Source organism: Pipistrellus hanaki (genome assembly GCF_964339955.1).
Source record: "Pipistrellus hanaki genome assembly, chromosome: 4".
Lineage (NCBI taxonomy): Eukaryota > Metazoa > Chordata > Mammalia > Chiroptera > Vespertilionidae > Pipistrellus > Pipistrellus hanaki.
Genome location: NC_140506.1, coordinates 56,605,354 through 56,618,833, shown reverse-complemented (window position 1 = coordinate 56,618,833; position 13,480 = coordinate 56,605,354). Strand labels below are relative to the sequence as shown.

The window sequence follows — 13,480 nt, the reverse complement described above, 5'->3', positions numbered from 1 at the left end:
CCAGCTCGCCAGGCCTTGCAATGTGGCCCACACCGCGCTGTCATCACTGCACTCCGCTGTCAGTTTATGACATTGTCAGTTTATGACTGTTCAGTAAACCATTCGGCCCGCGATTTAGGCTGGATTTTAGATTTTGGCCCCTTCTCTGATTGAGTTTGACACCCCTAGTATAAACAAAAACAAATTTGTAAGTCATCGGCTCCTTGCATTAATATCCTAAATAATAAAACTCACTAATTTGTTTAAAAAATAAAGGTGGGAGGTGAGGCTGAAACTGGTTTGGCTCAATGGATAGAGCGTCGGCCTGCAGACTGAAGGATCCCAGGTTCGATTCTGGTCAAGGGCGTGTACATTGTTAGCGGGCACATCCCCAATAGGGGGTGTTCAGGAGGCAGCTGATCGATGTTTCTCTCTCATCGATGTTTCTAGCTCTCTATCCCTTTCTCTTCCTCTCTGTAAGAAATCAATAAAATATATATATTTTTTTAAAATGGGAGGTGAGAAGTAAAGAACTATCAGTAAAACACTGGAGAAAATCATATTTAAATTGATAAGGAGAAGATCAGAGTTGAAATGTATTGTTTGGGAGAGGGTTGAAAGTTAACTTTTGACATAGTTTAAATTTGTATGGTAAAATTTTAAGGGTAACCACTATAAGAGTAAATATAAGATATATGTACTGGAAACCTGTAGAGGAGGAAAGAAAGGAATCAACTTGTGCAAAAGAACACTTAAAGTCAATTCGAATAAAAGGAAAGAAAGGGAGAAAAAAGCATAAAAACAGAAGAAAATAGAGATGAAAAACATAGAATATAGAAACAAGACCTGCAGTAAATATAAATTGCCTATTCCCTGCTTATAAAATCTTCAGATCAGTTGGTTTTCTTTAAGTTAAATGCTGTTTACAAAAGCATAAGCAAACAGAAAGAAAGAAAATAAAAGGGTAGAAAATGATATTTCAGGCAAATACTAACTAATGGAAAATGGTAGTTATATTAACTTTAGCAAAGAAGGCATAAAGACACAAAAGCATTATTGGGGAGAGTGAGAGTCATTATGTAATAAGTCCAATTTACCAGTAAAATGCAGCAATTTTAATTTGATTACTCCTAATGAAATAGACTTATAATAAGTCAAAATTTGACCAAACTAGAGAATATTGATAAATTTACTATCAGGAAATGTTTAAATACATTTCTCATTTACTGACAATTCATGGATCTAAAAAATTTATATATCTTTAGCATATTTTTACAACTCATTAAAGCATGGTTTAATGAGCACTGCATCCTTTGGAATACACAAACATATAAAAACCAAACTTGTACTAGGTTACAAAGCACAGATTAACACATTTCAAAGAGTCATTTTCTTGCCCTCTATATTTTCTGACCACAATGCTGTTAACTTAGAAATAAATTCAATTATCCATTCTTTTAAATAATCGGGAGGACAAAGACGAAATAATAGAAATTTTAAATGTTCACAAGACAGTGATAATGAAAATACCACCAATCATATTTTGTTGGATGCAATGAAATTAGTACTTAAAGGGAAATTTAAAAAATACTTATATTAGAAAAGAATAAAAGCTGAAAATTGAGCTGTGCATTTAACTTAAAATAGAAAAGGAATGTTAGAATAAACAAATGTAGATTAAAATTGGGAAAGATAAAAGCGGAGATTAAAGAAATCAGAAGTTGAAACTTTGAAAGATTAAGAAAGATGGACAATACATTTGGATAGTAAAGAAATTAAGGACAAGGCATAAATAAATAAGACTGAAATAAGTGGATACCACTACAAATATAATAAAGATTGAATATTAAAAAGAATACTGGTATACTTTGTACCAGTAAATTTGAAAACTTAGGAGAAATTGACAAATTTCTAGAAAAATATAATTCATCAAAACACAGGAGGAAATATAAAGCCTGATAATACTATAACTATTACAATTTGTAACCAATGGTTTAATATCTTCCCATGGAGAAAAACAACTGACCCAGATGGTTTTAGAGCTAAATTCTCTTTAGATCACTAAACTTTTAATGATCATGTCATTCTACTCTTCAAAAGACTAGAAAAAAATTAATTCTCCAAATCATTTTAATCAGGTCAGTAGACCCTAATACCAAGAGTATGTGAATAAAATTATGTATTATTTTCATTAAAATATACGTTAAAATCTTAAACAGAATTATTGGAATTTGGAATTTGGAAATGTATTATTTTAAAAGGTAATTGGAATTTGGAAATGTATTAATTTAAAACTCAATTATGAATCTGAATTTATTCCAGAAATGCAAAGGTAGTTTCACATAAATATAAATGTCATTCACCACATAGCAAAATACAGGAGAAAATTCATATGATAGATTCTTTAGAAGGAGGAAATAAATCACTTAATATTTAATTCCTCATCATGATAAAAATTCAGAAACTAGGGCTAGAAGGGAATTTCCTTGATTTGATAAAACGTCTCTAGTAAAACAAAGAAATAATTTTCAGTAAGGCAGAGTTTAAAAATCCCTGCTTAAAATAAGAGCAAGACCAGGGTACTTACTAGCACTATTTCCATAGCCATTGTTGCTGGAGGTCTTAGCATGGCATAATGGGAAAATAATGGGTAGAAAGCTGTCTATAAAAAGAAGAGGAAGTGTAAAGGCAAGAAAAAAAATTAGGAGAGTATATTATATTTCTAGAACATAAAATCTTCATGTGCAGAATGTATGAAGAACTCCTAAAAATAAGTAAAGAAACAAACACTGACAATCTAATTGCAAAGTGACCAAATTTTTGAGCAGATAACTCACTGAAGAGAAAATATTAATGGTGAATAAAATATGCTTTTGATACTCATGTATCAAAAAATGCTTAGATCTTTAGTACAGAGAGGATTGTATGTTAAGATCACAAGGAGGTATCATTTTTTACTAATCCATTAGATTAGCAAAAATCAAGAAATTTGATGTCGGGTTTGGAAGATATGAATAATTTTTACACACTGCTTGTTAAGGTACAAAGTAGGTCAAATTCAACAAAGTTATGTAATAACTAACATTTGCATGGTAGGCTACCCATCTATTCCACTTTTGGATACAAACCTTAGAGAAACTTCCACATAAGGCTCAGAAGTTGTATATAAGAATGTTCTTTGTAGTACTTTTCATGAAAGCCGTAAAACTGGATCTAACCCAAATATTAATCAATAGGAGAAAATTAGTGGTGAATTCATATGGAGTATTATGAAGCAATGGGAATGAATGAGCCACAGTTACATGCATAAATATGGATAAATGCAAAGAGAGACAGTGCTGAGTGAAAACTAATTTCTGGAATTTACTTCATAAAGCTTAAATACAAGCAGAAGTAAATATCTTCTTGAAGTATACAAAAATAGTGAAAACTTTTTTCAAAAGGCAATGAGAGGACAATAGCAGCATCAAAATAGTTCTTTTCTCAGGGAATTGAGGCCAATATATAGAGTAAAAAGTGGTAATAGTCAGTGGTAATATTCTAGTTCCCTGGTCTGGGTGTTGGGTTAATGGATATCTTACCTAATAAAAGAGAAACATGCAAATTAACCATCACTCCGCTACACCCACAGCCAATCAGAGTGAGAATGCAAATTAACCCAACAAAGATGGAGGTTAATTTGCGTATTCAGGTGCAGAACGGAGTAAAGCCTGGTATGAGGGGAAGAGGGGCAGCGGAGGGAGCTACTGGAGTGGTGCTTCAGACAAAAGTGAGAACTTGCTGGTTCTTGATGGCCCGGGAGCAGGGAGCGGGGACTTGTTGGCTCTGGGTGGCCAGAAAGTGGGGACATGCCTGTTCCTAGGCAGCTGGGAGCGAAGCCAGGGGCCTATTCTTACACGAATATAGTGCTACGGGCCTCTTGTGTTCTTGTGTTCAGTATAATATGCTTTGTGACCTAAGTAGATTATATACTTTCTGCATTGGGTAAAAAAAAATATTTTTGAGTTAAAAAATAACAAGAATTAAAGGTGAGAAAGTGGAGACAGTTACTGTATCCAGTTATTTAAAAAAAAAAAAAAGAAAAGAAAAGAAAGAAAAGAAAAGAAAGAAAGAAAGAAAGAACCACAAGTGGATGTTGAGCCTAGGAAAGCAAAGCATTGTCTCCACTCCCCAAAAAACAAGATGCATGATTGTTTGCTTATAGAACGTTCCAGAGGAGAGTAACAGATAATTATAGGAAAGATAAGGTGAAATCCTGGAAAAGATAATAGGGATTACCATCCAGATTTCAAGATGAGGGCCTTTAGAAGCAGAGACTCTTCTATTGTAACTATTGTAGTATTATATAAGTGTAGGTGAGTCTGTACATTTGCTGGTGAGAATAAAGATGAGTCTCTCAGGCGATTTCAGTATTCTCATTGTTACTAGTTGTTGAGAATTGGTTAGGACAGGAAGGTTGTGAAGTTTAAGGCAAGAAGAAGAGGTGGGAAATAGGCTTTTAGAAAGCATTGTAACAAAGTTATTAGGTAAACACTGAATATTAGTTGCTGGTCAATAAGTAATGAGTGTCCATTTGAGATTTGTGTTTTTTAATTTAAAGTTAAATTAACATCACATGTATGTTTTCTTTTAGGCTTTTGCAACTGTTCTGGTGGCTTTGCAAACTATGTAACTATTCTTCAAATTTTGTTTCTCAGAGTAAATATGTTAGAATAAAGAAATAATTCTTCAAATTAAATGGTGGGATTCCATCTTTGTGACTGGATGACGGGACAGAGTACCCTTGATTTTTGTTAGCTATAATTCCCTTTGAGGATTGAAAAAAAATTTTTTTTAAATAATTCTTTACTGTTGAAGGTATTACATATATCCCCCTTTTTCCCCCATTGGTCCCCTCCAGCCTGTCCCCACCCCTTCCAACCCTGCCCCAGGGTTTCAGCGCCCTATTGTCTGTGTCTATGGGTTATACATCTACCTAATAAAAGAGTAACGTGTTAATTGACTGTACCTTTGCAACGCCCACCAGCCAATCAGGAGTGCATATGCAAATTAATCCAACAAAGATGGTGGATTAATTTGCACACACAGGCGCTGAGCATAGGGTGGGATGCAGGCATTTCACACCACCCCAGCTGCTCCAGGCCTCTGGGCAGGGTGGGAAGGCAGAAAGGCAGCTCCAGGCCAGAGCAAAAAGGCTGCTCCAGCCAGAGCGAATGTGGTGCCAGCAGCCAGGAGAACGAAGGCCCATTCTTGCACGGATCTTCATTTGTGCATTGGGCCACTAGTATATATATGAAGTCTTTGGTTAGTTAACTCCCATCCACCTTCCCTCTGAGATTCCACACTCTGTTCCATGCTTCCACGTCTCCGGATCCACGTCGTTTTTTGTTATTTAGATTCTACATATGGTACTTGTGATACTTGTCTTTCTCTCGCTGACTTATTTCACTTAGTATGATACTCTCCAGTTCCCTCCATGCTGTCTCAAGGGGTAAGAGATTGTTCTCTTTTACTGCTGCATGGTATTCCATGGTATAAATGTACCAGAGCTTTTTTATCCATTCATCTACTGGTGGGCACTTGGCCTTTTAGGATTTTTTTATTCCTTTTTCAAATTTCAGTTACTTTCTTTGGTAAGATAGGGATTTGAAATCTTAAAAATTTGCTATACAGTTATCATTCTTAAAAGTGAGCTTATAGCCCTAACCGGTTTGGCTCAGTTGATAGAGTGTCAGCCTGCAGACTGAAGAGTCCCAGGTTTGATTCCAGTGAAGGGCATGTACCTTGGTTGTGGGCACATCTCCAGTAGGGGGTGTGCAGAAGGCAGCTGATCAATGTTTCTCGCTCATCAATGTTTCTAACTTTCTATGCCTCTCCCTTCCTCTCTGTAAAAAAAAAAAAAAAAAAAAAAAAAAAAAATCAATAAAAAATATATATTTTTAAAGTGAGTTTATACCTAAAGCTTTGCAGCTACTTATAATGTGTCTTGAGTTATAAAATAAAAACCAGTTAGTTAAATACTAATACAATAGTTAACTAGGAATGATATGTGCTCTTCAGGATTTTCGTGAAATAAATTTCTTTTAAAATAGCTTTATTTGATGAAAGCCTTGGCCCTTTAAAATGTTAGCATTAACCCAAACATTTGAAATTCTGTGCTGCAAATAATGACCACTCCAGTTGCTGATTTATTAGCTAAAGGAATTGCATTTGTAAATCAGAATAGGTAATGTTTTCAGGAGTTTAATTTGATTTTTCTGCCTTTTATTTTCTTTATTTCTCAGAAAATTCTATGATGCATGATTATATAATAGCAAATTTAAAACTCAATAACAAAAATTTCTTTAAAGTATTCAATATTTATTAGTATATTTTGATAACTTTAATATCTGTTCAAAGAATGTTATCAATTTCAGTTTCTATTGAGTAGGGATCGTTAATCCTTTTCTGGGAAGGAGCAACAATCTGCCTGAAGATTTGGGGTAACAGAGTAGACTGTAATCAGGAGAATAGATGATGCTGGTGGTCTTCTAAAATTTCCCTGGGATTAGGTGGTGGGGATACATGATGAGGTATTTTCAGTTTCCAGTCATGGTAGTAGCATTCATTTTCTCTAAGCTGTGCTGAAAAATCCTCAAAAGGGAAGGACAAGTTGGTAATTTCCCTTCCTAGTTGAAATGCCTGTGACTCTGGTGGTGGTAGTAGTAGGTATAAGCTTCCAATCTTCCAAATGCGGAACTGCTTTTTTAAAGAATGAACCATTTGGAGACACGATTAGATAATGTCTTTCTTTAAGTCTGACATATTACTACATAATGTTATAATGGCATTTTGTTGATTTTTTAATTGCCAAAATGAAGAAAGACCATTAATGCTCTAAAATTTTGTGAATATGTTAGTTAGGGTGTATGTATGTGAATGCATATTTAGAGAAAAAGAACATTGAGAGATTGTCCTAAATATTTTCAAGCATTTGAAACTTACATTGTATGCTTATAGTCCCATGGAGATACTGGTTTCAGTTGTTAACTACACAAAATGAAAGATACTTTGACCCCATTGTTCAGAATCTTCTTTTTTTTTAAAGTGCAAAATTCCTTTCGTTATACTATCAAGATAACTTTGGTCCAGCACATTGCCACTCTTGAAGCCTGCGAAAATTTATGTGAAATGGTAGGAATTTATACAAACTTTGTATAACATGTTGAAAACATATGCCATACCACTTATTTTCTGTTTCTATAACTGTGCTATGATGAATTATTAAAGACAGAATGAAATGTTTAAGCAAAATATGTAGCCAGGAATTGGTTATATAGTAGGAGTATTAATGATATGTTATAAATTGTTTGGACTCATTGTGATGATTTATTATTTTAGTTTTCTTCTCTGAATTAAAAAACCATACATTAATATTTCTTACACTAAATCATTTTCACCAATATATTTAAGTTTTATATTATACTAGAGGCCCAGTGCACGAAATTCATGCATGGGTAGGGTCCCTAGCCCTGGCTGGCCATCAGGGCCTATTGGGACCTTCAGCTGCCGGCCCTCCCTTTGTTCTGCGTTGCCCCCTGGTGTTCAGCACACATCATAGCGAGTGATTGAACTCCCTGTCTCCCAGTTGAACTCCCATGGGGACACTTGGTATATTAGCCTTTTATATATACAGATATCTAAAGCACAGAGTAACTGGGTCATTTTGATATCTATAATAGGAAAGAAACGTATTTTTTTGTAGGAATACATTAGAAATAACGGAAATTTCAAGGTTTATTTCAGGCTTAATATGTTGTTTTTCAAGTATTTATTGCATTTGCAATACATAGATAGAGTATCTATTATATACCAAGCACTTGTTACAGGGGGTGAAGATTCAGTGATGAGAAACAACACTGTATATACCCTTGAAAAACTCCCAGTCTAGGAGGAGACAAGTGAGTCACCAGAAAAGTCACAATACTTTTGGTTAGTGCTTCCATAAATGTGTGAATAAAGATCTGTTGCTTAGGAATTTTTAGTTTGATTTTATATTTTAAACCTATGTGGGGTTAAATTTTTATTACACCTAATTAATTTTTTATTACACCTAATTAATGCCAGAAGAAAAATATTCACTATCTTTATATAATTAAGAAAAGTATATTGTCATGCTAATTTCTCTGATTTTATTAGACTGGCAGTACTAGATACTAAATCTTACAAACCTGTTATTCTGAAGTATAGTTTAGGAACTGAAATTAAAGAAAACGTTTACGATTTTAGTTATATAAAGAGATACTGTTTTCTATGTATTTAAAATGTATTGATTTTTATAAGTAGACATTGTCTGCATTCCTTTCATACAGGTTTTTATCCCCCAAAAGTTAAATTTGGATATTAAAATGAATAGAATTCTAATTATAGCTGATCTTAAAGTTGAAATATATAAATTGTTGTATAACATTATTTCTTACCTTGTTACTTAACCAAAATAAAATTCAAACCTGCCAATTCTACGATCCTTTTGATATACTAAAAGTATTTTCTGTTAAGTAAAATGAATAAGAAAATTCTACCAGTATAATGACATTATTTATAAATTCATAAAGTACCTTTTAGTTCATTGCAGCTATGACATGCCTTTTGTTTCTGATGTATTATAATTAATTATTCTCAATTTGATCTTTGTGTCCATATTTTTGGGGTCTTGACTTTTCCATGAGTGTTTAAGGTGCATATCATGAAATTTAATAATCTGTGGCTTCAAGGTTTTGCATCATGCTTAGAATGACAGATTTTTATTTTTTTTTGTAAAAATTTTCCTCATAATTCTTTTAGTAATTTTATTGTTTTAGAGGTGGTGGCAGTGCACATGCATATTTAAAAGGTATATCTGGAATTTATTTAAGGGCAAATAATAAGAGATTTAACTTCTCTCTCTCCAGTTGAATACTCAGTTGTCCCAATATCATGTATTGAATAGTCCTTTTCCATGCTGTTCTGAATTGCTTCTCTTCCTTATTTTCTTTGCTAATTTATTTGTTTGTCGGAACTTATTTTTTAGTAGGAGAAACGTTGACAAATAAGAAAACAAGAAGTAAGACTAAATTCTATAATTAAAAAAGGCTGAGTGACGTGGTAGTCAGTGACTGGAGAGTTTCTTCTTGGAGAAGGTGATAGTACTCTGACCTGAATATCCGGAAGGGAGTAGCTGTGCAAAAAAATCTCGTGAAATAACTTTTCACGTAGAGGAATTGACCCCAAGTTGGAAATGATCTCCATCTCTTCCCAGAGGAGAGTTATTATAGGAAAGTAGTGAATGGAGGGAAGAGTAGTGAGAGGTAACAGTTGGAGAAGAGGGCCAAGGAGAAAGATGTTTTATGTAGGGATTTGTAGGTCAAATGGAGGAATTTGGATTTTATTTTAACCGAAGGGAAACTATTCAAGAGCAATGTTTAAGAACTTAAATTGTCTAAGATGAGGTTTTTTTTCTCTCCTACAAAAAGAGGAAATATAGATTAGATAATTTGTATATCAAATAAATAGGTTCTTACATAATTAGGAGCTTATTTCTATATACGTGTGACCCCATAACAAGTTTACTTTATTTTAAAATAATTTTACATTTAAAGAAAACATTTTTAAAAATCTTAAGTAGCAAGAGTTTAGGACTCTAAGGATAAAGAATCAGCTTGCACTAAATAGAACTCTTTAAAGGACAATTGTATGATGCGTTTTAAAATAATACATTTTTTCTCTTGAAATGTTTCTATTAGGGAACAGACATCCTTGGAAGAGGGAGAAATTCCTTGGTTACAGTACAATGAAGTCAATGAAAGCAGCAGTGATGAGGGAAATGAGCAGGCTAATGAATTTGCACAGCCAGAGGCTTTCATGTTGGATGGGAACAATAACCTTGAGGATGACTCCAGTGTGAGTGAAGATTTAGATGTGGACTGGAGGTAGGTAGCACCATGCTTAATTATTCATTGAGTAGAATTTGTTCATGATTCTAAATTATGAAAACGGAATCTCTGATAGCTAAAAAGTATTCTTACTAGTATTTCCCCATTTCTCTTTCAAAGCTCATTTCAGAGGTCACTTCATACAGGGACTCCTTCCTACTTATTCCAGTGACCTCTTCCTTCTTTGACATTTAGCTCTTTTAAAGTTTACCTTATTATATCCCATTGAATTATACACTCATGGTTTGAGATTTCCAACTTTTAAATTTACCCTTATATGCTAAATGTAGCACTTAGTATAATCCTGTGTGTGTGTATATGTATGTGTGTGTATGTGTTTTAAACAAGATTCTGAATATTATTTGAAGAATTTTAAAACCTGTGGTTAAATCATAATCATAAAATATAATTTTCTTTCTTTATATATTTTGAATAGAAACTATAATTGTACTTTCCCAGAACTGTTGAAAGTATTAGATTTAGGCTGACAAAGAATAGCTTTAAGTAAAAGTAACATGAATTAAGTGCATTATGTCTCATGATGGTTAGAATAGATGTATCTTTCAAGTGTGCAGTAGCCCTTCGTAAGCAACTAATTATTGGAGATGAGGAAAGGGTGTTCCAACTGATCATTTTTGTTATTTTTTCTAGGAAAAATATGGCTTAGTACTACCCATATTTGCATGTCTGCACAGAAATATTTTTAAGAATATGTCTTGTATTTTCCAGTAAAAATATCATTACAGAAAATTTAGAAAAATAAAGATAAGAAAAACTCTTTTATATCCCCTGATACCTCTACAAATTTTATTTTTTTAAGGCATCCTATATATCTTCAATTTCTCTGTGTGTAGCTACTTTGTTCTTCTCCTTACATGAAACTCAACATCTCCTTGAAATTTTTCTTACCGTTTTTCTGTTCTCACTTCCATGTATAGTGGGGGAAGAGAATTATATGTGCAAAGCAGATTTCTATTGACCATTTTGTGGGGGGCTGGCCAGCAAAGGAGGTTGGCTGGCAGGTCAGGGGGCTGGCCAGTGGGAGGGACTGGGACGTTGGCTGGCAGGGGGGCGAGCCATAGAAGGTTGGCTGTGAGAGCAACTCCGGCATGAAGTGTCAGCCCTCTGGTGGTCAGTGCACATAATAGTGACTGGGTGATCTGTGGGATCGGGCCTAAATGGGTGATTGGACATCCCTCAGATGGTCCCAGATTGGAGAGGGCATAGGCTGGGCTGAGGGACTCCCCCCTCCCCTCCATGCATGAATTTCATGCACTGGGCTTCTAGTCTATAATAATAAAAGGGGGTAATATGCTAATTAGACTGGACATCATTCCAGGTGTCTTTCCAGATGAAGCCGGGGCTAGAGGGAGCCTGGATCCTGGGTGCCTCCTGACAGCCAGCGGGAAGCCAGCCCAGGTCCCGGGTGCCAGAGGGAAGCCGGTGTTGGCAGCCAGGGGAAGGAAGGCCGACTCTTGCACAAATTTTGTGCCTTGGGCCTCTGGTATTAATATAATTATGTCTTCAATTCACCATAAAGATTTCCCAAATCATGCTCGTATTATTTTTTTATTTTTTATTTTTTTTCAGTCTGTTTGATGGCTTTGCAGATGGATTAGGAGTTGCTGAAGCTATTTCTTATGTGGATCCTCAGTTCCTCACCTACATGGCACTAGAAGAACGCTTAGCCCAGGCTATGGAGGTATTTTAATGATTCTGATGCCCATGTATAAGTTGGTGGGGTACACAATGAGAAAAATAAAATATTTTTTTTAACTGCTCTTAAGAAAAGGTGAATAGTTTCCTAGACAATTTAATAACAACTGCTGATTACTGATTGCAACCAGTGTGTATATATAAATTATACTTAACATCCTGCCAATTTTTCTAAAATTGGTTTCCCAGTTTTTACTACAGAATGGAAAATGTTTTGCTTACATTTAGAATATACATTTTCCCTCACTTAAATTATATGGGTCTGTGAATTTGAAAATTTTATACACACATGCACAGGTATGTTTGTGAAATGAAATTGAACATCTCTAAGAATATATTACAAATCACTTTCCTTTTTTTGTTCACACAGATTCTAAATACTATCTTTTGCTTAATGTGTACACATTTTAATAAATAGCACATTTGATTTCTAAGTTTGTCTTGCCTTCTGTCTTTATTTGATCATTTTGAAAAATTAAGCTAAAATAATGTATAGTTTCTGATTTTTTTCTTTTAAATTTAACACTAACATTCTTTAAGTGAAACTAAAACAAATAATAAGACAATCTGTGCTTTTATTTATTTATTTATTTTTCTCATGCAGCCCTAACTCTTTGGTAGTAGTTGTTTTTATTTCTTCTCAATAGTAGACTGGTATTTCTTTTCAGGTAATGATTGTTATGAAAATAGTGTCAATAAACATTTGCCTTATAGCTGTGTCTCAAATTTGAATGAGAAAAGGGCAAAATAGTTAAGGTTTTTAACTGTTTGAAACAATATTGAAGCTTATTACTTGCTCCCAAATTTTTTGGGCAAAAGTATCCCTGCCATTTATATTGACATCTAAATATTTACAGCCTAAATTCTAAGTAATATTGTTTATCCTATCATATCTCTTCGCAGTAAAAATATATTTAAGGATTTAAATGTAAAATGAATTAAAATTGTTAGTTAAATTTATTTTTTAATGACATTTATTGGTTAATAAACTTATAGAATTCAAGTGTACAGTCTTGATAGGTTATCTTTATATTGCATATGTTAATTTTGATAAATAATTATTTAAACATAAAGTAAAATGTTACTGGTAAAATGCATCTCTTAATGAATGGAGGCTTTTTCTCCCTCATTACCTTATGAGTGAATTTTATTTATTCCTACAATGAGACATAGTTCAGCATCAACTTTTATTTCTTTTTTTTTTTTCATCTTTATGAATATAAGCTTGAGAAACTTGGTTCATATAAGTTGATAGGGATGGAAGGAATTTATCATAGCCTTTTCACTCAAGTCTTGTTAAAATTATATCAGCTTGGCAAGTTGTTTAGATCCTCTTTCAGTTTTTTTGAAACCAGAGGATTGGAAGCCATCTACAGAGATTTGTTATTCAGTCCTTAGAATTCAGTTTGACGCAAGTATTTCAGATTGCTTCTTTGGATGGATAAGAACTATATTTTTATTTATAAAATGAGGGATGGTTAGCAGAAAGAGGAATGTAAGAACAGGGCAGCATGTTGCCTTTAACTGCAGATGCATTATTAGGCAGATCAAGATGAGGGAAAATTACATAAGAAAGGTCATTGAAAATTGAGTCTCTGAGAACCTACTTGACCTTTGGCCCCTTGAAAGCTTCTGGTCCTCTTCTACAGAATGGGAATAAGAAAATTTACTTCATGCACTATTGTGAAATTGTGTTTAAGCTCTTAGCAAAATACCTGGTACAGTGGGTAGGTTCTCAGTAAATAGATATTCAAATTAGTAGTCAACCAACTGGTACTCATCTTGCATATCTGGATTCAGTGGTCATTATTAAATCATTTGTTATAAATATCCAT

At 33.8% G+C, this 13,480-nt stretch overlaps 1 protein-coding gene and 1 long non-coding RNA gene across 3 annotated transcripts in view; one reads left to right on the top strand and one right to left on the bottom strand.

Moving 5' to 3' along the window:
• LOC311621218 overlaps positions 1-13,480 on the bottom strand; it is a 29,957-nt gene that overhangs the window by 715 nt on the left and 15,762 nt on the right. Inside the window, exon 2 of the long non-coding RNA XR_014794800.1 lies at positions 2,567-2,641. This is a non-coding gene — a long non-coding RNA (uncharacterized lncRNA). The remainder of the gene's footprint in view (positions 1-2,566; positions 2,642-13,480) is intronic.
• Positions 1-13,480, top strand: part of PJA2 (praja ring finger ubiquitin ligase 2) — a 56,834-nt gene that overhangs the window by 34,286 nt on the left and 9,068 nt on the right. For both annotated transcript variants that reach the window (XM_084881055.1, XM_084881054.1), the window contains exons 6-7: positions 9,741-9,926; positions 11,520-11,631. In XM_084881055.1, coding sequence (XP_084737181.1) covers positions 9,741-9,926; positions 11,520-11,631 — 298 coding nt within the window. The remainder of the gene's footprint in view (positions 1-9,740; positions 9,927-11,519; positions 11,632-13,480) is intronic.